Source organism: Petaurus breviceps, unplaced genomic scaffold (assembly GCF_028583685.1).
Source record: "Petaurus breviceps papuanus isolate PSGF00001 unplaced genomic scaffold, PetGlider_PUasm1.0 173, whole genome shotgun sequence".
Classification (NCBI taxonomy): Eukaryota; Metazoa; Chordata; class Mammalia; order Diprotodontia; family Petauridae; genus Petaurus; species Petaurus breviceps.
In genome coordinates this window covers 6,924,552-6,946,198 of record NW_027185759.1, presented here as the reverse complement: position 1 = coordinate 6,946,198, position 21,647 = coordinate 6,924,552, and the positions used below count along the sequence as shown (strand labels likewise).

The 21,647-nt window shown below is 47.2% G+C and overlaps 1 protein-coding gene across 1 annotated transcript in view; it reads left to right on the top strand.

Moving 5' to 3' along the window:
* Positions 1-19,975, top strand: part of LOC138157656 (tumor protein 63-like) — a 77,442-nt gene extending 57,467 nt beyond the window's left edge. Inside the window, exons 3-4 of the mRNA XM_069083311.1 lie at positions 7,561-7,689; positions 18,029-19,975. Of these exons, the coding sequence (XP_068939412.1) occupies positions 7,561-7,689; positions 18,029-18,236 (337 nt within the window). The 3' untranslated portion in view covers positions 18,237-19,975. The remainder of the gene's footprint in view (positions 1-7,560; positions 7,690-18,028) is intronic.
* The last annotated feature ends 1,672 nt before the right edge of the window (positions 19,976-21,647 follow it).

Here is a 21,647-nt window from a genome sequence, read left to right as displayed (position 1 = left end):
GCGGTGTGGGGGGGGGGGGTGGGGGGGGGGAGGGGGGGGGGGGGGGGGGAGGGAGAGGGAGAGAGAGAGAGAGGGAGAGAGAGGGAAGGAGGGGGAGGGAGAGGGAGAGGGGGAGAGAGAGAGAGAGAGAGAGCACCCTGGCCCCAGTCCCCTGCAGAACGTGGCCTCTCCAATGGCATCTCCCATCAGTGGCTGTCTGGCTGTCGTACCTTTGACTTTCACTCACTGTCTCTGGGCCACCATCTTCCCTCATGTCAAAGGAGAAGTAGATTTCTTTCCCTCATTATTTTAAATTATACATTTATTGAATATTAGTTAGATTTGGATTTGGGAATTAGACTTCCAAGCATTTGTGTGACAAACTTAAGGACGGTTTTATTTTTCATAAGCAGATCAGTCTTTCCTGCAGACCTTCCAGATGAATAAACAGAGGTGGGGAGTCAGTTCCCCTTTTCTTCCTTTCTTTGAGACCCCACTCCAATCATCTCAGCTCTCATTAAGAAGTCTTCCCTCCCTGACCCAGCCTGGCTCAATCCCTCCCCCTAAAACCTGCCAAGATTGCTGACAGAACTGCCAAGTGCCTGAGGAATAGAGAACCCTTTAAACATAAAACAAGACATGCATGTTGAGGTCCTGGGGTCATCAATGAGGGGGAAGGGACTCCATCTAGTCCAAGACCCTCCTTGTACTGATGCAGAAACGGAGGCCCAGAGATGTTCTTCAAATCACAGATGAAGTAAATGGTGGAGCTGGGACATCCTTCCCCTTCCCACTCTCTCCTAGGCTTGGCTTCTTGGCTAATGCCCTTAAATCCTGAGCTCTCCCCACCCCCACCTCTGGCAAACATACACAGGAAAGCATTAGAGTGCCTATCCTCTGCCGTGCTCAAAGGTCCCATCATGCATGGCTTATGTTGGGGGTGCAAGATGTGAAAAGACCTCTCCAGTTCCCCCTGCCCCCCACAGTCAGGTCACCCAGCTGTGCCCCTGCTTTTGGGAGTTCCACAGCAAGGCTGGGACCAGGACGCTGGGCCTAGGCCTAAGACATAGGAGGGAAGCACCTGCTCAGGCCGCTCAGATTTATTGAATCACCATGGATTGCTCTTGGGAGGGCCCTCACCTGGCCTGAGTTAAATTGTTGGGGGGGGGGAGGGAAAAAGTAAGAAGGGGCTGCTACCATTGGGGGCCAGGCTTTGGCCAGTGAGATCTTGAGTTTTCCAGATTCAGGCAGGGCAGGGTAGGGCTAGCTCAGTGAGTTAAGAGTCTCCCAGCTAAGGAGCACGCCCCACCACCCCAAGCCTCAGGCTCCCCGGATTGCTGCTGGGGTAAAGCCATCAGGTAAGTGCTTAGTACCCAGTGAATGGGCCAGGCTGCGAAGTCCAGTCTTACCAAATGCTAAGGAGAGGCACTGGGGGCACAGGTTGGGGGAGGGAGCACTGACGACCCTGAGGGCTAGAGGAAGAAAAGAAAAGGCGTGGCTAGACGGTTTGGAAAGGACTAGGGACAATGCCTGGTATTCCAGGGAACACCGGACCAGGAATCTAGAAACTTTCAGGCAGGGAAATTTCCCTTTCTGGCTTGGGGCCCCTGCTGTATGGGTGGGTGTGACTGGTTTGACAAGAGGCTTGAACCAGATTTAATTATGCTAGGAGCTCGTGAATCCCGGGAGGCATGACATGGGCCAGAGTTGGGAGTTCCCAGCAGCATCTCCCCTTCCCCACGCTGCACTGAGTGCACAGGGCTAGGTTTGGAATTAGGGTATGAGATCAGGCCTCTGACTCTTAGGTGATCACAGTCCCTTTCTCTATACTCTCAGAGTCTTAGTTTCCTCCTCTGTAAAATGGGACTGGTCATAGACGTCGCTCCTCCCTCTCACGGCTGCTGCTGTGATTTCACACGGAAAGTGCTTTAGAAAACCTGAAAGAGCGAGAGAAACAAGGCTCCATTAAGCCCTCACTGTGTGCCCAGCTTGGGCTGGCGAGGTTTCCTGTTGTTATTAGCAGGGATCAGAGACAGGCCAGAAGGCGTCACCCAGTTCTCAAATCAAAACCGTTTGCCCCATGCTAGACTGCCCAGAACCCAGGGCAGGAGGTGTTCTGTGAGAGCCGGAAGGGGCCTGGCAGGCCCCCTGGGCCCCCTCTCCTGCTGGAGAGGAAGAGACTGACTGAGGTAGGAAGCCAGGCTCCCACTCCTTACAGGTGGGAAGCCTGAGGCCCAGGGAGGGAGGGGCTGACCTCAGGTAACATGGGGAGCAGCAGCAGGCATGGAATCTGCAGGCCCTCCCTGCTCCCCTCCTTTGGCTTCCACCATGTCCACCTCTCTGCCCCCCTTCTTGCCAAGTCATGCCCAGATTTCATTACAGGATGAGGGCTGCTCCCTGGAGTCAAACCTTCTCCTCTGCAGAATGGTTCTCTCTTGGGAAACCATCTCCATCTATCCCAAGGGAGCCTCCAAAGCCCAGAAGTCCCAGAGGAGGGACAAACATGCCCAGCCCAGTTTCCTTCTCTGGCCAGGCCTGCAGGGGCCAGCACTTCTACCTTTATGCTGTGATTCATTCCTGTGGATGTCTCTAGAACCAAAAGCCTTTTCAGTTGTTGGCTGTGAATCCACAGGGTTTGGCCTCCTGGCTCTCTGGGTCAGTCAGGGAGGGAGCCCTGCCCCCCATCTCCCTGGAACCCCAGTTTCTCTCACTGGGGATGGGAAGCATTTGGTAAGAGCTTATGGCTTAGCTTTCACCTTGTTCCAGTAGCCCCTCCCTCCCCCCCACCCATGGGTCCAGATGCTTACTGGCAGAGGGGGAGGTGGAAACTGCTCTCCTAGCAGGACCACACCCACAGCAGGCATGATACCTCAGGCCAGTGTTTGGCTGCTTCCTTCCCTCCTCTAGGGTCCCTTCAGGGTCAGCAGGAGGCTCCTTCTCTTCTCTCCTCCACACACCTCCTCGGGCTGGATGCCAGGGGGAGGCAAGTTAAGTTGTACCCGAATGCCTGTCTGTGCACGCATGCCGGACGGCCTGCAAGCTCTCGCTCAGCGCCATCTACCCTGGCACCTCAAGTCCTGAGGCAGGCCAGCAGCGCCTTGGAGAGCCCGTTAGCATGACTCAAGTCCCAAGCAGTCTGCCATGGGCCTAATTAGCTGCTTCACCTGCCCACTGTGCCCAAGATTCTGCCTGCCCTCTGCTACTGGCCTGGGAGCCATGCTGGGCATTTGGATCCATGCCAGAGTAGGCCTAACCCACATCAGCTCGCCCCCGGGGATCTCTGGGACAATTCTGGTGTTTGAATGTCAACAGTGGCTGATCTCACCTTTCTGTATTTCCCGCCATGGGAAGGAATGTGGCCTTGATTTGATTAAAAGTCAGGCTCCTCTTTGTAGCATCTGAGAGGATTGAGCACAAAAGATGTTCTTAACTGTGTTTGTGTGTGTGTGTGTGTGTGTGTGTGTGTGTGTGTGTGGTGCACCTCTTTGGTAGTGTCTACAGAAACCTATGGACCCTTTGGCAAGGTCATGTTTTTAAATACATAAGATAAAATAGAATTTTAAAAGGAAACCAATTTATATTTACATCGTTACAGTTTGCCTCAGCTCCCTTATCTGTGAAATGTGTTAGAGAAAGACATATTGAACCACACCCACATCTATGCCAAGCAAATGCCAAGTGGGGTCCTAAAGAATGGGATGTGACTGAAATGACCAAACCCTGAATCCATACAAAAAAAACAAAAGAAAAAAACATCTCAGAGATGGCAGGTTAAGCATGCACGGTGTGGAGGGCTAGCAAACATGGCCGGGTGTCCCATCCATGGGAGAGGCAGGGCGGCCACAGGGATGAGCACTCACAGCTTATGGCACCCGGAGGAACCACCTGGGCACGGTTCCTGCCTGTTTCCTTACCTGGAAAATGGGAGTGAGGTTACTACCTTTCTCCCTGACAGGTAACGTTAGTTGCCTGTCAGGCATTTTGCAGCCCTAAAAGCCCCCTCCACATGTCCGTCCATCCTTTGTGGCCATTCAATGACATTTATTCAGGGGTCATGATCACAGATTTAGAAGCAAAAGGAACTTTGAAGATCACTAGTCCAACTGCCTCACTTTAGAGATGTGGAAGCTGAGTCCCAGAAAGGAAGTGACTATCCCAAGGTCACAGAGATAGCAGAAGGGTTCGATTTTGAACTTGACTCTCCTCTCTCCAGGACCCCACAAGGCAGAGGATGTAGCTTGGAATAAGCTTCCTTTCTTTTAAAGATCATTTTCCGTACCATTGGCTGACTTCAAGTTAAGGAAACTGGTTAAGGCTTCAGAAGCAGGACGGATCTTTCACCATTCCCTCAATGGTGGGCAGGGGAGAACGAGCCATAAGCACCGACTATGTGCAAAGATGAGCCACCAGTTGGGTCACTTCAAAGTGTGGATTAAGTGTGAGGGGCACAGAAAGAGGGGTGGGCGATGGTGATTGGATGGAAAAGCCTTCTTCTTCCCCCCAGACTTCCCTGTATCAAGGAAAGTGGATTAATCAGTCAGAATTTAGAAAGGGCCCCCTACTTCCAGGTGCTGTGCTAGGGGCTGGAGTCGATATGACTTGTCTTCCAAGAGTTCTCCTTGTGGTCCCTCTTCTCAGCCTGGAGATGTGCCCCTCCCCCTATGGACTCCCCTGGGTCCTCCCTCTCAGCCTCAGTCTCCTCCTCGTGCTTCCTGCTGCCCCGACTGATTCTCCCATGTTCTGGTACTGGTCTAGCCATCTTCCAATAACTTCCTCTACTCCTAACCTTTGCTAATCCCTCCCTTAGAAAAGCTTTCTCTTCTCTGATCTTTTCATCTGAACCCACACTAGGAAATCACAATGGCATCAGATAAATCAGTTCACAGTAAGGTGTCAATGGCACCAGAAAATACATGTTAAATGAATCCTTGAGTCCTCAAAGATGTGAATAGTGGGAGAAATTTCAGATCCTGTCCATGGGACGGAGATCAGCTTTCTCTCTGGGCCTCAGTTTACCTTCCAGTAAAGAGGTGGGACAAAGTTCTTCCTCTCTAGCAGTGTACCATTTTTGAGATGTAATATTTTGTTCAAAATACTTTAAAAACGAAGTTGATTGTGACTGGTGTGGACAACATTGTGGTCCTTTCCTTAAAACCTATTTTACAGATGTCTCCACCAGTACCCAAAGGCTCCTTCCACATGTTTCTTATAGGACTCATGAAAGATCTGGTTGCAAAGCCGCAATTTGAACCCAGGTTTCCAGCCCCCCCAATCCAAAATTCCTTTATGATCATCCACCTGGTAGAATTCGGAGATCCCTACAAAGCACGGCTCAAGTGATCCCTCCTAATCCCACGCTACCACCTTCCCCTGCCCCATGAGCACTATTCCCTATAAAACTGTCTTTGATTATTTGTATATTCCTTGTTGTTTCTTCTGTGTCTGTCCCCCAGCAGAATGTCAGTTCTTTGAACAATGGTAGTTTCATTTCTGGTCTCAATTTTAAGCCAACAAGTCATCATTAAATATGGACCACCCCATAGCCTTAGGGGTACAGAGACAAAAATGCCACAGTGAACACCTGCCTTAAAGATACTTCCACTCTGCCAGGGAGAGGAAGGTCACATGAAATGGTCAGGCATCAGAGAGGAGCCAGCCCCAAGCCCTGGTCACATCTGGAAGGGGCTCAGCCAGAGTCACCATGAGCACCAGTGGCTGCTGGCTTCCAAGAGGCGGAGATGATGGCAGCCTTCATTCAGCCTGAGCAAAGACAACGAGACAGGAGGAGGAACTTGTGTAAAGGCAGGCCAATCTGGCCAGAAAAGAGGGGACAAGGAGTCATCATGTGAACTCTGAAGAGCTAGGGGGCTCCAGCATCAGGAAGGGTTGCCAGAGAACGGCAATGACCACAGAGTGGAACAGACAGACACACGTGCCTTAGGAATAAAGACTGTGGGGGATGAGAGGGGTGGAGGTGGGAATGACTGAGTGCAATGAAAGCCAGCCATTAGTCTGTACTAATAGCAGAGGCAAGAGTCGATGAGATATTTATGTAGATGAGAGCCCAAGGGAACGAATGGGAGAAGGGAGGTAGAGGCAGGTCTTACGAAATATAGGGATTTAATAAGTGTTTGTCTAATTGCATTTATAATGACAGCAGTAATGACTAAGCCCTTTACTAAGGTGATAAAGCACAGTTTCTGGAACTTGGCCATGGTCAGGCAGCTGGAGGGAGTTCCAAAGAGGGTGTCAACCTTGGCCATCCCAAAACACAGAATGGCGGTGCTCCCCATGTAATGGCGTGCCCCAAGTAACCTGGCCTCACAGAAACAGCCTTGTGGACTTGAGCACCCAGTAGGAAACAAGGCAACCAGAAAGAAACCAATTTTTAAAATGCCAATGAAAAAAAGCTATAGCTATGGGCTGAGCCTTGGAGCCTAACCCCTAATTCCAAGTTCCAATTAAGTCCCAGCCACCCACACATCTCAGTAAATCACATTCTGATGTTATTGTTGCTTTGGTTACAGAAGGTGAAATAAAGGTGCTTTAAACATTGAACATGTCTTTGCTTATGGTGATGGGGCCACGGCTAGGGGAGGGGAGAACAGGAAGGTATGGGAATGGAGCCGCCTCCCCTGCAGCCCCCTACTCTTTCACTGACCTGCAGGATGGTTATGGACAAGGGAACCCTTGCTAAGCAAGCAACTTCTACAAAATGGTTTGAATCATAGGGTTGAAGCACCATCAGAAAGAGCTACAGGAGGTTGGTTTTGTTTGTAAAGACTGCAGAAAGGTGTTAGAGGCTAAAAGGGTGACCTATAAAGCAGTGTGTTTAGCCTTCTGTGAGGTTAGGGAATGTCTGATTCCTAACACAAAGCGGGAGAGTTCCCTTTGCACCTTCTGGGAGATGGTCTGGCAAGAGGAAGCTGCCCTGCTCCCGCTCACCGAAGGCCTCTTTGGAGACAGGTCAGAGAAGGGTTTCTCACTAGATGACCATTGAGATCCCTTCCCACTCGGGGATTCTTGGAGCCTGTGACCTGTTCTGCCTGTTTTTAGTGCTGGAAGCAAAGGCAGATTTGGACTTGACAGAGGAAACCCTCTCTAACACTTATAAAGACTGCCCAAAGGTGTGAGGGGCAGCCTCAGGACCTGGCAGACTCTTCTTCCTCCTCACTGGAGGTGGCCACTCATTCAGGTGGGGGTGGGGCTGGACGCGCCTGGAGGTTCCATTCTGGGGAGGGGATTTTCTGATTCCGTTAGGACTTTATTGTTGTTCTTTGGTCTCACCAGAACTTCTTGTCTTTCTAGTCCTGAAGAGCTTTCAGGGGCCACGAGGAGCGAGGGATCGCCCAGTCACAAGTGGGCATGTGTCCAGTTCCTCTTGGCTCCAAGGCCCAGCCCTTTCCACCGATTAGGCTGCCCCTCCCTCCGAGTCCCACCGATCAGGCTGACCCTCTCTCTGAGTGTCGTTACCTGTTTTTCATCATGGCGTATGTCCTTCTTTGCAAAATATCATCCTTGACTCCCCAGCCTCCTGGAAGCGTTGATGCTAACGCTCAGTGCCTTTGCATTCTTCCTAAGGTTTGTGGATACTCCTGCCCATTTCTCCTGGAAAGAGACTTACTGCCGCTCCGCCATGTCTCAGAGTTCACAAACAAGCGAATTCCTCAGCCCTGGCGTCTTCCAGCACATTTGGGACTTCCTGGAGCAGTGAGTATTAGAAAAAGCAGCCTTGTCATGAGTTGGACCCCTGAGAGGGTCATTTCAGAATGCCCCAAACACTGGTGCGTGCTATAGGCCAGGAGGGAGAAGAGCCCTTCCTTATTCCGTAGGAGACATTGCTTTCATGGCCGAACGATTGGTAACATCTGAGTAGAGAGAATTTGACCTCCTCGAGGATGGGTTTTCATTTTGTCCGTAGCATTCAGCCAGTACCTAAGACCCAGTAAGAGCATAATAATTGAGGCAAATTCACTCTGATGACAAACAGGGCCTTGTTTAGGAATTTTCAGCCTCCCATACACCGGTGTAGATTACAAGCCCTGCAGAATGTCTTTGCAGGCCAAGCTGCACACATTCCTCCTCCTCCTTACCCAGAGCAGGGCTCAGGTGACAGACACGCCGTGCATCCCAGGGCCCGCTGGGGTCGTGTGGGAGCCACAATGACGTAGGAGCGCAGAGGGCCTAGCGAGGGTTAAAGGGCGATGCTGTCATGCTGTGAACCATTAATATCACTGCTTTTGAAAGGTCATACCCTCTCCAGCTTCACGTTTCTGTTTGCTTTCCTTACCTGGGGAATCAGCAAAGGTTCTCACCCTCACCTTCCAGGAGCGAGGGATACAGTGTTTAGGGTTAGTTCATTAGACAGGATCAAGTGGAAAAGGGGAAATGGCGGAAACAAATTTGAGGTCTTAGAGTATCCCCTAACACATAGTGTCTTCATCTATTTTCTGCCATGTTCTGATCCCTAGTCCCCCTCCCCATTTCGAATCCCCTCACCCAACTAACTTCTGTACTCACTCAGACACACTTCCCTAACTTACTTGTTAGAAACAAAATGAACAACAAAAAAGTCTGACCTGCAACGTTGGTCTCTGGATATTACCCACATTACCATAGGGTGTAATGGTGAGTATCTCTAGAACGCCGCCCCCCCCAATGCCTGTGAAAGTCACTCCCCATTCTAGTGTATGAAGTTAGAGAAGAAACTCATTCCCTTGGCTTAAAATTTCTTATCTCTGGTGAAAATAAAATTATACCTGGGATGATTAAAACCACATGCACACTTCCCTTGGAAGGAAAGGACTTCTCCACAGGACAGCTTTTAGTAGTCGGAGTGAATGAAACTCATATGAGGTAACTGAGCACCTTGTGGAGGGCAGTGGAGGGTGTTGGTAAAAGGGGCAGAAAGAGGAAGCAATGGATACTTTTTGGAAAATCCTGATTTGTAAACTAAGGGTCAATGCCTGTAGCTGGATGGACAATGGGAAGCTCCTGTCCTGTGTTTATGATTATTGTTCTATTGAGAGAGCTGGGTTCTTTTCATTAGTCATGAGATATCCCCACAGATGAGCTCACTTGTATCAAATGGAAAGCATGTGCAATCCAAACATTCCTTTTACCAAAGATTATCAACAAGGTAGAGACCTTGAGTTAAATAATTAGCCTCGTTAACAGCAAGCTAAACAGAAATGCAATTCATTAAATTTTGCTCTCCCCTTCTATGGCCCTCCACTAGAATGTGATCCCTAGCCATGGTCTGCGGTGCTAAGGGAGGTTTGGCCTCTACCCCTCTCTATTACGTTACTGATGATGCTGACTCTGGGTGATAGTGGGAACATCTGCAAACAATGATGAAACTCCCTGGTTTTAGGTTGAGCAGTGGTAGTTTGGGGGGTTTCCCATGATGCTGTCTTTCTTCTCTGGACTTCTGGTTTTATAGTACATTGAGTCAGAGTGAAAATTGCTGCATAAACATGATCTTTTATGGTCTAGTAAACAACATGGTGAGGAAGAAATGTTTTTCTGTGTTACATGAACAGCCTGCCTCATAAAGCATTGTGATCTGTAGCTGGGAAGGATCTGAGACATCACCCCATTTTACGGATGAGAAAACTGAGGCCCACTTTGGGGTAGGGCAGGCAGGACTTGGCTAAGGTTTAAACAATAGCGTGTTGAGCCCAGAGTCAGCCATGTCTCCTTCTCCACTATAACATGCCCTGTCTTGAGGGAAGATCCTGCAGAAAAGAGACTTTTCTTGGTCCTTTTCCAGAGCCTCACATACTGAATGGCAGAGACAGTTTGGGGGTGAGGAGATGGGATCCACCCATCCAGGGTCAGCAGCCTGCACTGGGGCAGCTGGGAATCTAGTCAGAAGCACAGATTCATTGTGGTTTCTTAAGATGATGGAGACTTCCTCATCTCCACTGTGGCCATCTACCTCCTCCTCATCTCTAGATATGAGGAGCTACAGCCCTTCAAAGCCAGGAGAAACCCATGTCATCATGAGACCAGGTGCAGCATGGTGGAGAGGATGGAGAGCTGACCTCAGAGACAGGAAGGCCGAGGCACAGGGGCCCCTCTGACCCTGAGTAGCAGAAGGAATGTGAACACATCACTTCACATGTCAGTCCTCTCTGCAACTTCCTATGATTATAAGCTACAGAGGAGATGAGAATGTATCTCCTTCACCTGAGAGTTCCCAGTGCATGGGAAAGCACAAGACCAATCTACATCCTGTTAGCAAGGGATGGGAATAACCCAGAAAAGAGGAGTGGGCTACAGTTTGACAAGCGGCCAAGTGGCTCCTGCTCACACCAATGCCCGTTGGCAGAAGGCATTATCACCAAGGTCATGCTTCAGGTGAAGGGCCCTTGTGCTAGAGGCTGCTCCCCCCAGGGCCAGAGAGAACTGAAGGTACAAAGGAGCCAATCTAGGATCCAGTGAAGTCAAACCTTCCTAACAATTGCAGGTGGTCTTTTCTCAGGGCAGATTACAACCCATCTGTGTCTGTTCCCTCTGTAGGGTTCTCTTGCATAAACCACTTCCACCCTGTCTCCCCACAGAACAAAAACAAGTCAAAGCCTTCCCTTCGATTCTGGCCACCTCTTTTCCCACACTCTAAAAAAGCATCATAACTAGCCCCTTTCCCTCTTTGAAGAGCCTCCATTTCCTGGGCAACATCTGTTGATGCTGACCTCTAGCCCTATCATTGCCTATTGGATAAAGAAAAGGTGGTTGACAGAGGGTGATAGTTACCACTTTGCAGTCAACTGGCAAACTGGAGCCCTTAGAACTCTATATACATTCCTCTCTCCACCCTCTCTGAGACAACTCACACTGTAAGGTGCTTTTTCCTGTGATCATATCTAAAGTTTCTGTCTTGGAAACTTTCAGGCATTGGTCTTCTGGGACCAAAAAGAACAAATGGAATCCCTCTTCTGCCTGGCAACCCTTCCCATCACTGACCCACAGCTACCATGGCACATGGTAGAGAAGACTTCCCTTCTCCTCATTAAAGACGCTCCGTTCCTCTTACCCATTCTTAGACAACACACCTAAGAGATTAGTGTATACCAAAGCTAGGAATGGAACTCAGATTCTTTGCTAGACCTTAAAGTTTGGGTTTAGGCAGCTAGGGGGTGCTGCATTGGATAGAGAAGCAGACTCAGAGTCAGGAAGACCTGACTTCAAATACAGCCTTAGTCACTCACTAGCTCTGTGACCCTGGGCAAGTCACTTCACCCTGTTAACCTCAGTTTACTCACTGGTAAAATGAACTGAAGAAGGAAATAGAAAACCATGTCAGTATGTTTTCCAAGAAAACTCCAAATGGGGTCACCAAAGTCAAACCCAACTGAAAATGACTGGAAAACAAAACAAAACAAAAAAAAAGCTTAGGAATTCCTACAAAAAAGAACTTTATTTCTTCTTCCAAGATCTTTCAGCTCCTCACCCCAGTCTCCCTACCTTCTCCAACCCTTGGGGAAATCCAGATATGTCTCAATCTCTTCCTTGAGTGAGCCATCCCACTGACTCCCTTCCGTTATGCTTCCTGGTCATCTGTTCTTTGCTCTCCATGTCCCAGTGTGATGAAGGCCCCCATCTCTTCTTTTTAGCTGTCCCCAGTCATAACCTCAAGGATCTCTCTGATGTCTTGGCCTGTCAGGTTTCCAAATCTAGGGTGTCTTAGCATGTCCAAGTAACCCCACCCAGCCCCACCCTGCTGTTCCATGGAATTTTCTATTTCTGTCCCAAGTCTCTGTAGAGATCAGTTATTATTTCTTCGGGTTGGAATTTGGGCTGCCCAGGACTGTAGATCTCACCTGTAACAGCACCCCTCAGGAGCTCCTTTTCTCTGCACATCGTTCCATGTTGAATTCTGCTTTGGCAGAAGTTCTTGATGAAGTCAAGCAAAAGGTATTTTTCCTCTTACTCCTCTTTCCTCTTAAATTGTCCTTGTTCAGACAGAGAGAAGAAGGGAAGAGGAGGGAAGGCGTCTTTTATGTAATTGATGATCCTGCCTTTGGTTTACATCTCAAATACAACAAACAGTCATCAAAATAGGTCCAGTCCAACAGGAAGCAGAGTGGGGAGACTGGCCCTTTGTGGACAGTAAATCAGGGTAACATCATCCTGGAATCTAGCTGGAAAGGAGGCTCAGACAGAGCTTATTCCAACCCTATCTGGCCAAGGATACCCAACAAGTGGCGGCCCAGACTTTGCCTGAAGATGACTAGGGATAACGAGGGAGAACCTCAACTGTTTGGAAGCAATCTGTCCCAGTGCGGATCCGCTCCGGACATTCCGAAGCTCTTTTTCACACCAAGTCTGAATGTTCTTCTTTGTCCAGTCCTCTTGGTTCCACCCTCTGTTTGCTCCCCTGTAAAAGGGCCAGAATACAGGTCTAATGGCCTTACTATAGATGGATGAGCCTGCGTACACATTCAAGGAGGTGGAGAGGTCCCTGTCCTCTCTGGGCCTCAGTTTCCTCCTTTGTAAAATGAGGCAGCTAGATAAAGAACTTCTGAGGTTCCTTCTAGTTCAAAATCCATCATCTATGTGCCCTTTCTGGCCTAACTTTCCACCTCAGTAAAAACAAAAAGAAGAGGTTGGAGTACACGATGCCCCTTACATCCCTGGCTTCTTCTGAGCCTTGTCATTCTTGCTGTAGTCTTAGGAAAGGGAAGCATTTCCCAGTATTTTTCTCATGATAGCTCTGGGTGGTAGAAAGCACATCTTATTCTACCTGTTTTGAGCCTTGGGTCAGTTCATTGGTTTGCGCTGTGACCACACAGCCGGGTGGTGGTGCAGTCAGGCCTTGACCCTAGACCACCAGGGACTTGATAATGACTATCTCATTCATCGTCACAGTGCCCCTGTGAGGTAGGTGCTGATGTCATCTCCATTTAAAACACAAGCAAACCAAAGCAAACAGAAGTGAATCAACTTGCCCAAAGGGACATGGCTAGTAGGTGTGGATTAGAACTCAGATCTTCCTGACTCCAGGCCTGCTGCTCTATCCAATGCACCAACTAGAGAGATAGAGGTCTTAAGGAACCCCAGAATATACATAAGCAATCCAAAGTGAGGTCATGCCAACAAGAATTGCCTCTCGTGTTGGGAGGCTCCCCCAAATGAGCTAACGCTGGTCGGGGGTGGTGAGGTAGCATTTCCCTTCTCTTTGGATTTGACCTAGAAGGCATCTGAGAGTCCAAGGTCAGCCTCAGTCACTTCCTAGCCAAGTGAGCTTGCTTCTGTCTGCCTCAGTCTCTTCAAATCCAAAATGGGGCTAACTGTGGAACCCCCTTCCCAGGGTTGTTGTAAGGATCAGAGGAGACGACAATGGGGATCGTTTAGCACCGTGCTTGGCACGAGGAGAGTGATAAGTGTTTATTCCCTTCTCTCTTTCCTCAAATCCAATGCCTTCATTTTTAGAAATGGAAAATCTGAGGCCCAGAGATGGAACCTGAATCATGGCCCTATAGAATTTGACAGTTAAACAGTACCCGAGAGGACAACTAGCCCATCCCCGGCTTAGAGGGACCCCCAGTATAAGACCTGGAAGTGGCCTCCCAACCTCTATTTGATGGACCTCATCCTTTCTATAACTGCTCATTCCACACTGGAATAGCCATGGCTCTGAAGGAAGCTGCTCCCGATGACACACTGAGATTTGCATATTTACAACTTTTACCCACTGACCCTCTGGAGCCCCATGAAGCAGATTGGATCCCTCTGCCATATGCCAGCCTTTCCCACCACTAAGACCCAGCTACCATTTTCCATATGGCATCTTTTCTTCTCTATACTAAGTATCTCCCATTCCTTTTACCCCTCCTCCTACGATATGCCTACAAAAGAGTCAATGACAAGACTGGGATTGAAAGCAGATACTTCGACTCAGAATCTAGGGTTTCTTACACAATGTAGAGCAGGAATTACAAGTGGCACATATTTTACTTTGTGAGTCAAATGAGTAAGTTTCAGTTCTGTGTTGGGGAAAGGAGGGGGCCTTCTGACATTTTTCTCCAGATTCCTTGGATGTGGACCCACTGTCTCCAATTATTTTCAGTTGAATTCAGCAGACCCAAAGCATCTCCTCTGTCCAAGGCTCCATAATGGATGCTTAATGAAAGTCTAGTGCTTGTCTTCTGTACCATATCCCTTGGGCTTTGGTAATGATGTCGAGATGATCAATTCAGAGGTTTCTAATAGCTAACCCTAGAAAGGACTTTAGCAACCACTTACTCCAACCCCTCTCTTTCACTTTAGAGTAAACTAAAGCCTCATGAGACCTGCTTCACCTGGTTCATCCAGGTAATTAGTGTCTGAACTTATTTTCAAACCCAGATCCTCTGACTCCAAAACCATAGCTCTTTCCCTGTACCTGGCTCCCTAACCCTCCAAGTATACTGGCCCCTCTTTTTCTCTTTACAGTTCTACAGAATCCCACAATCCTCTTTTGGAACCACACAAAGGTGCTGACATATTACTTTAACATCATCAAGATAGAATAGTGATAGGAAGCACCTTAGAGGAATCTGATCCATCTCCCTTTTGCTGATGAGGAAACTGAGGACCAGAGAGAGGACACAACTGGCTCAAAGTCACACAAGAATTGGAAATAAGGCCCAGGTCCATTCAAACATAGTCCAGTACACTTCTCAGTGGGTCACTTGGCTGCAAAAATGGTATTCTGGATATTTCAGGTCAATGGATCCTACACCTGGGTCATTTAAAAACTCCTCGAGGGGTAACTCTGTTTCTTCTATTCTTAGTCATCATAGAATTCAATATTTAGAGCTGAAGAAAACCTTCAAGGTCATAGAATCCAACAACCTCATTTGACAGATGAAGAAACTGAGGCCCAGAGAGGTCATAAGGCTAGTGTGTAGATGATCTGGGATTTTTATCGTACTCCTGCCTTTTACACAGCACCACATTTTTGACATGGTTGGTCTTATGCATGAATACTTATGACAGAAGGTTTTATCTGTTGAATTAAGAGTAAAGGGTATGAGTGATATACATGGAAAAAGTAACAGTGGAGTAAGGTAAGTTAAGAGGCAATGATATACAAAGGACAGAAAGATGAATTAGAGCCATTGGCTTAAAGTCCCAATTCTCTAATTTGCTGTTTGGGGGTTCTTTGGCAAATCACGGGTAGGAGAAATGTGTAGCAAGCCGCCCCTTGAATCCTAGAGTCAGAGCAAGCCTTCCGAGTCATGCAGCCCAATTATGTGGCCTTCATGGTGGTGAAGTCTTTGTCTGAAGACCTCCAGTAACTCCTATGGCCACCCATTGCTGTTCTGATTCACCATTAGTACTGGGAATGTTGCATCTCATGGAACAAGTTTTTAGCACATTCTTGGTTATTTTAAAAATAATACTTTTGCTTATCTGATTTAGCTATTTAACCATGGCCACTGAGGCATGAGTGAGTTAAACACTGAATCTGGAAGGAATAGGAGTGGCTTGTGGGTGGGACAGTGGATGAGCGAGACGTCATGAGTGACATAGGTCCTAGCCAAGAGAGCACAGAACACAACACACCCCTTACTGTTATGTGTGGTGGTGGGATGGGGAGGGGACACAATGGACAGGCACCGCCCTGACTATAGACAGCACCTATCTGGTGCATTGGGAGCTTCTCCCGGATACCAAACCCAAAGCTTCCTCTCTGTACCTTTTACTAATTACTCCTAATTGTGCCAAGCAGACCAAAGAAAACCCCTCTGCTACCAGCTTACTAATAGGATCCCACTCACTCCTCTTCCCAGGCAATTCTCCTCTCTAGTCTAGGCATCCTCGATTTAAAATGGAAATTGCTGATGCTTTCCAAAGGCCTAGCCACTTGGCACCATGTTGACAAGCCCTGGGACCACTTGCCGTTATTACAGAGCCTGGGAGACCCCAGACAGTGTGTCAGGCCAAGTCAGCATGTCAGGCAGTGCATATAACTGGCAGAGAGAGGGAGGCTGATGACTTTCTGCAGGTCTGCCTCACTTAAAGCACCAGTCAGGACATCACCCTATGATGTCATTGGCTCAACAACCTTAAGCAACTACTTTGCTCCAGGCACTGTGCTGAGTGTTGGGAATAGAAGGGCAAAAGACAGTGCCTGCCTTTTGTGACCTACCAGTCTGAGAGAGGTAGGAAGGAGATCCAGAGCCACAGCCTGGCATTCCATTCAATGACACTGGCCACGCTTTGCATCTCTTCCCAAGGAAGGGTCTTCCCTGCATGCAGGATCATTTATTCATCATCAAGCATTTCTTTAAGCAATTATTATGTGCCAGGCATTGTACTGGGAAGCAGGATGTTGAAATGTTAAACACACACAAATTTAAACTTGGCATTCCAAAAGGGGTGGTTGCTGCCACCATTTTGGCTTTCGCTAGATTTGGCCTAACCTTCAATTTCTCCCTTACTGCATTGCTCTGCCAGCTTTCTGAAGAGGTGAACAAGAAAATAGAAAGTCCTTTAAGGCACTCCAGGATCCACTCCAAAGATGTGTGTGTTACTCATTAAAATCTCTGATCTCACAGCTCTTTTCTGGGGGTAAAGAATTAGAAATTGAGGGGATGTCCATGAATTGGGGAATGAATGGCTGAATAAGTGGCAATATGTGATTATGGTGGAATACCACCATACTACAAGAAATGATGAGCAGGATGCTCTCAGAAAAACCTGGGAATACTTGCATGGGTCAATGCAAAGCCAAGTATACTGGGTACAAAGTAACAGCAAAGTGTAAGATCATCAGCTGTGAATAACTTAGCTACTCTCAGCAATAAAACAATCCATGACAACCCTGGAGGATTTAGCATGAAAAATGCCATCCATCCCCAGAGGAAGACCTGATGCTATCTGAATGCAGATTGAAGCAGACTTTTTTTTTACTGTCTTCATTTTTCTTGAGGCTTTTTTGTTTGTTTTCTTTTACAGCATGACTACTATGGCTATGTTTTTCCTGTATGTGTATACATAACCTATAAAAACTGCTTGCCTTCTCAATGAGGGAGGGGTGGTGAGGGAGAGAATTTAGAACTCCAAATTTTAAAAACAATGTTAATTTTTTTTTTTTTGCCTTTTGGAGGTTAATTGGGGTTAAGTGACTTGTCCAAGGTCACATGGCTAGGTTTTATTTTGTGTGGGTGTTACTGAGGCCGGATCTGAATTCCAGTCCTCCTGACTCCAGGGCCAGCACTTTACTCCCTGAGCCACCAGCCACCCCAGAAATGTTAAAATTGTTTTTACATGTAAACTGGAGGAAAATTAAATACCAAATCAATACAAAAAAAAACAACAAAAATTTAAAAAAAACCTCTGATCTCTGAATTATGCTTCAAAACACAGGTACATTGACTAGTAATGATCCTGGACTTGGACCCTATGTTGTCCATAAACAGATAAACTGACAGAAAGATGAATAGATAGACATTTTTTTCCCCAAAGATGATCCTAGCAGCAAATTTTCTGACAATCCTAAGTGCACTGAGACTCATGACCCGTGGACCAGTCATTTTGTGAAATCTTTAGCCATTGAAAGATCAACGAATCAGGAAAAAATCTAATGTGATCATCAGCCCTCCCCAGGTCCTTTCTGCTCTGGTAGTGATAGTCATGGCAGAAATGAACAGGAAGAATAAGCCACAGTAGTCCCAGAATGGGTAGATAGACCTACAGTATTATTGGCCAGCATATCCAAATTGACTCAGCCACCTATTCCTTTGTGTATGCTTTGTGTATACTTTCATGCATTTCATAGAATGCAAGTTTTCTGAGGGCAGGGAGCATTTCGTTTTTGCTCAGGTCCCTATGCATAGTAGGTGTTACTAAGTATTTGTTGATTAACTTGGCCTTACTTCCAATTCTAAATCCTAGATTATACACCTTTTTTTTGGTCCCCATTGGAGATGTCATGTGGAACAGTTCACATTCAGTGCTGTTTCTTTTCTGCTTGAACTCATGAGAGAGCATGATGATTTCTTGTTCTTTTCTGTGTGCGTATTCTCATTTTTATTTTCCTTTAACTCCTGTTTAGGCCAATATGTTCGGTACAGCCCATTGATCTGAACTTTATGGATGAGCCCACAGCAAATGGCACCACGAATAAGATTGAGATCAGCATGAATTGTATCCGCATGCAGGATGCCGACTTGAGTGACCCAATGTGGGTGAGTGGTAGAGAGGGGCAGCTCCGTCATCTGCCATTTGCTTCTGCTTGTCCAACTGGGATCTTATCGAGGTGACATGAGAGGGGGCAGGTGGCTCAGAATGGGGAGGACTTTTACTGGTATCCATTATTTATGTCGTGATTTAATGTTAGCAGAGAACATAAACTTTATCTCACTTGAGCCTCCCGATAACTTGTGAGCCAGACACTCCAGGCAGGTTTGGCCCCCCATTCTACAGAGGAGACTGAGGTAAACAAAGATGTTTGTTAATGGTCCCCCTGACTTTGAAGCCAGCCTGTCCCGCTCCATGAAAGAACATGTATTCTAAGTGGAAAAGAATAGTACCAAGCAGAGAAGTTAGTGTTAAAAGAGGTCTTACAGGCTCCCTAGTGCAAAGTCCTCATTTTTCAGATGGAGTTCTCTGTCACTCTCATCCTCTAACTCCACATGGGTTCCCTCAGCTCAAATCTCAATTCAGATCAAGAAGTATTGGGAGGCTCAATGGAGATGGTATGCACAACATAGTGCAAACCTTCAAGTGCCAGGAAATGTGAGCTCTTACAGTCATCATCGTTTACAACAGCTAATGAAGGATAAAGTACAATATAGATAATCCATTTCAGAGGAATTTATGGCTGGCCACAGAATTAAGCAGTGACGCAGGTGGCCATGAGTTTCCCACACTGAGAGAGCAGGCTCCCTACAGCTGAGTCTGCAGTCAATGGCAGGGAATGAGTCTCCATCTGGAAGGGCTTGCTTAGTCCTGTGTTTCCCCTCCACTGGCTCCCTTTTGTTTCAATTCAGTAGCACTTCTGGGTCCTTGCTTCCACCCATCAGTGGTTAGACATTGTCTGAAGGCTCATTGGTGATTTTTTAATCGTTTTGGCTTGCTACTTATTAACAAAAGTGGGAATGGTTTGTCAGGAAGGGATATGTGTGTCAGTCCCAGAAAAGCAGCACACTTGCTGCTTTTCTGTCTACAACCATGAGTCCTGTGCTCAGAAGATTCTCAAGGAGGTATCCAGGAATGGTCACCACTTTACGATTACTGGGGACAAAGAGGTTTCTATGCCATAAGGATGTCCTGTTGGCGTTGAGCTCAGTGGTGCACTGCTGTGTGGTTGATACTTGGCCACCGCGATTAAAGGTCCAGTCACTTCCCCCCAGCCCCTGAGCATTCTCTGTTGCTGTGGTTGTTGTTTTTTGTGTATTTTTTTCCATTTATTGGATATTTGAAGGATCAGGGTTGGAAATGAACATTTGGCTTTGCACAGAGCACTTGATTTTCAGAAAAGTATGGTGGCCATAATCAGCGTCGTCTGGGGAAGGAAAACCAAGATTCCATTGGAAATGTTGCTGTTCTGCCTGCCACGGTGTGAATATTCCTGTTGGCTCTTATTCCTGAGGTCCCCAGTGCTCTCTGTCTACATTGAAGTATCTCTCACGATAAGGCCGAGTTCAGGTATCACACCTGCCAGGAAGGCCTCCTCTGATTCCTTTTGAAAGGAGAATCGTTAATTAAGAAGTGATCTTAGAGGCCATGTACTCTGACTCATTCTACAGATGAAGAAATTGAGGCTCAGAGAGAAGAAATATAAGGTTGTGCCCATAGCAAGCGAGTAAAGCCACGACTCGAGAGTAGGACTTGTGACCCCTGAGTCAGAACTCCTCCCATTGAGCCCCTCTCTTCTCCTTGTCCCAGGACTGGGTCTAGAGCTTTCTTCTATGCTTGTCACGGTCAGCCATGAGCTGCCCTTGTTTTGCCATGTTTTTTCTTGAGATTTGACAGTAAACTCCCCAAAAGCATAAACTGGCTCATTTGTTGTCTCTGTCGCACCAGCTGCAGACACAGATTCGGTGCCCAGTGAGTGTCTCCTGAAAGAAAGCCAGGATCAACATGGGGGGGGGGGGGGGTTGGTGAAAATAGTGCTGACTCAGCAATCAGAAGCTCCGGGATCAAATTCTACTTCTGATGATACGATCTGTGAACCCTAACCCAGTTTACTTCCTAAGTCTCAGCATCTCCATTATAAAATGAGGTGGCTGGATGGTATGGCTCCTTCCAGCTCTAGAACTCATGACTCAGTTATGTTTTCAGGACCAGAAGTGACCTGCCCATACGTGCTTTTATTGAAAATTTTGGAAAGCAGCATGCTCCCCACAACCTCTCTTGCTTGTTTGCCATTGAGAAAATTGCCCCCTAGAATCTACCTCATCCTTTTGTTTCCTGGGGCAAAGGTCCCTCCCTTGCCATCTCTATGAAATGCCAGTGCCCCCTCATCTCTTTCCCTCTGCAGTCATGCAGCCCTCCCCCTCCCCTATCTTTTTCCCTCTACTGGGAGGACTGGAAGGACTTCAGACTCCTGTCTGACAACGCAGCAAGAGTTAATGCTTTCTCTGTGTGTTTTAAAATCTCCACCTTGTTGCCAGCCGCACCACCAAGTTTTCTTTTAAAATATCCAGCTCTTCCATCTAAGGCCTGCCCCATGCCAGATTTTAAGGTCTGTGTTTTGTCCTCTCCCCCTAAACAAAGCAAATGATACCCTGAAGAAACCTAGTGAAGAGGCCAGAATGGCCATTCCTCAGATTGGGAGGGGGTGAGCAAAGGATGTGAATGGTCTATTTGTGATGACACCTGGGGAGAAATGATGGCTTCACCAGAAGCTCCACGTGAACTTCCTAGCCAGTGAAACAGGTGTGTCCACCAGACTCCAGGTTGCACTGTTGCCTATGAACCTTCTTATCCTCAAGAGATCTGGCTCCATATATGTCAAGCTACTCCACACTTACATATACATATGACCATCTGATCCTCCCCCATCCTATTTCCTCCCTCTTTCATAAATGGATCACTAAAGAATCAAACTGGTTTGAGGTAGTGATGGCAATGTGAAATTTATACCACGGTGTCTACTAGGTGGGATAATCCCTGAATAAGCAATAATGGGGAAATGTTAATAGCTTATAATGGTTTATCTCTTCTGCTTTTTTGCCTAAATGAATCTTTCAATATCTGTAGTTCTGCCTATAGATAGACAGATGGATAGATAGCTATTGATATCTATTGATAATCTATAGATATTGACATAGTGATATCAATATATCTGTCTCTATTTTTCCTATATTCACTATATGATCTCATGTACAGAGAAATTTGTTGACCACTAAAAGTGGTATGATCCTTCCTTCCTTCCTTCCTTCCTTCCTTCCTTCCTTCCTTCCGTCCCTCCGTCCCTCCTTCCTTCCTTTCATAATGGAGCAACCTTGGCCCTTAAATTTTTATTTCCAGGGCCCTGCTTCGGTGCTAAATGTGGTATAGGAAACAAAGCATAAAATTTGCAATCAAGAGCTGAGTTCAAATCTCAGTCTCTGAACAAGTGTTGCCTCTGTGTCCTTGAGCAAGTCACTTAAATTCTGCTTTAGTTTTCTCTTCTATAATGTGGAGTTACCTCTAAGCTCCCTCCCTACTTGGAGTCTATGATCCTT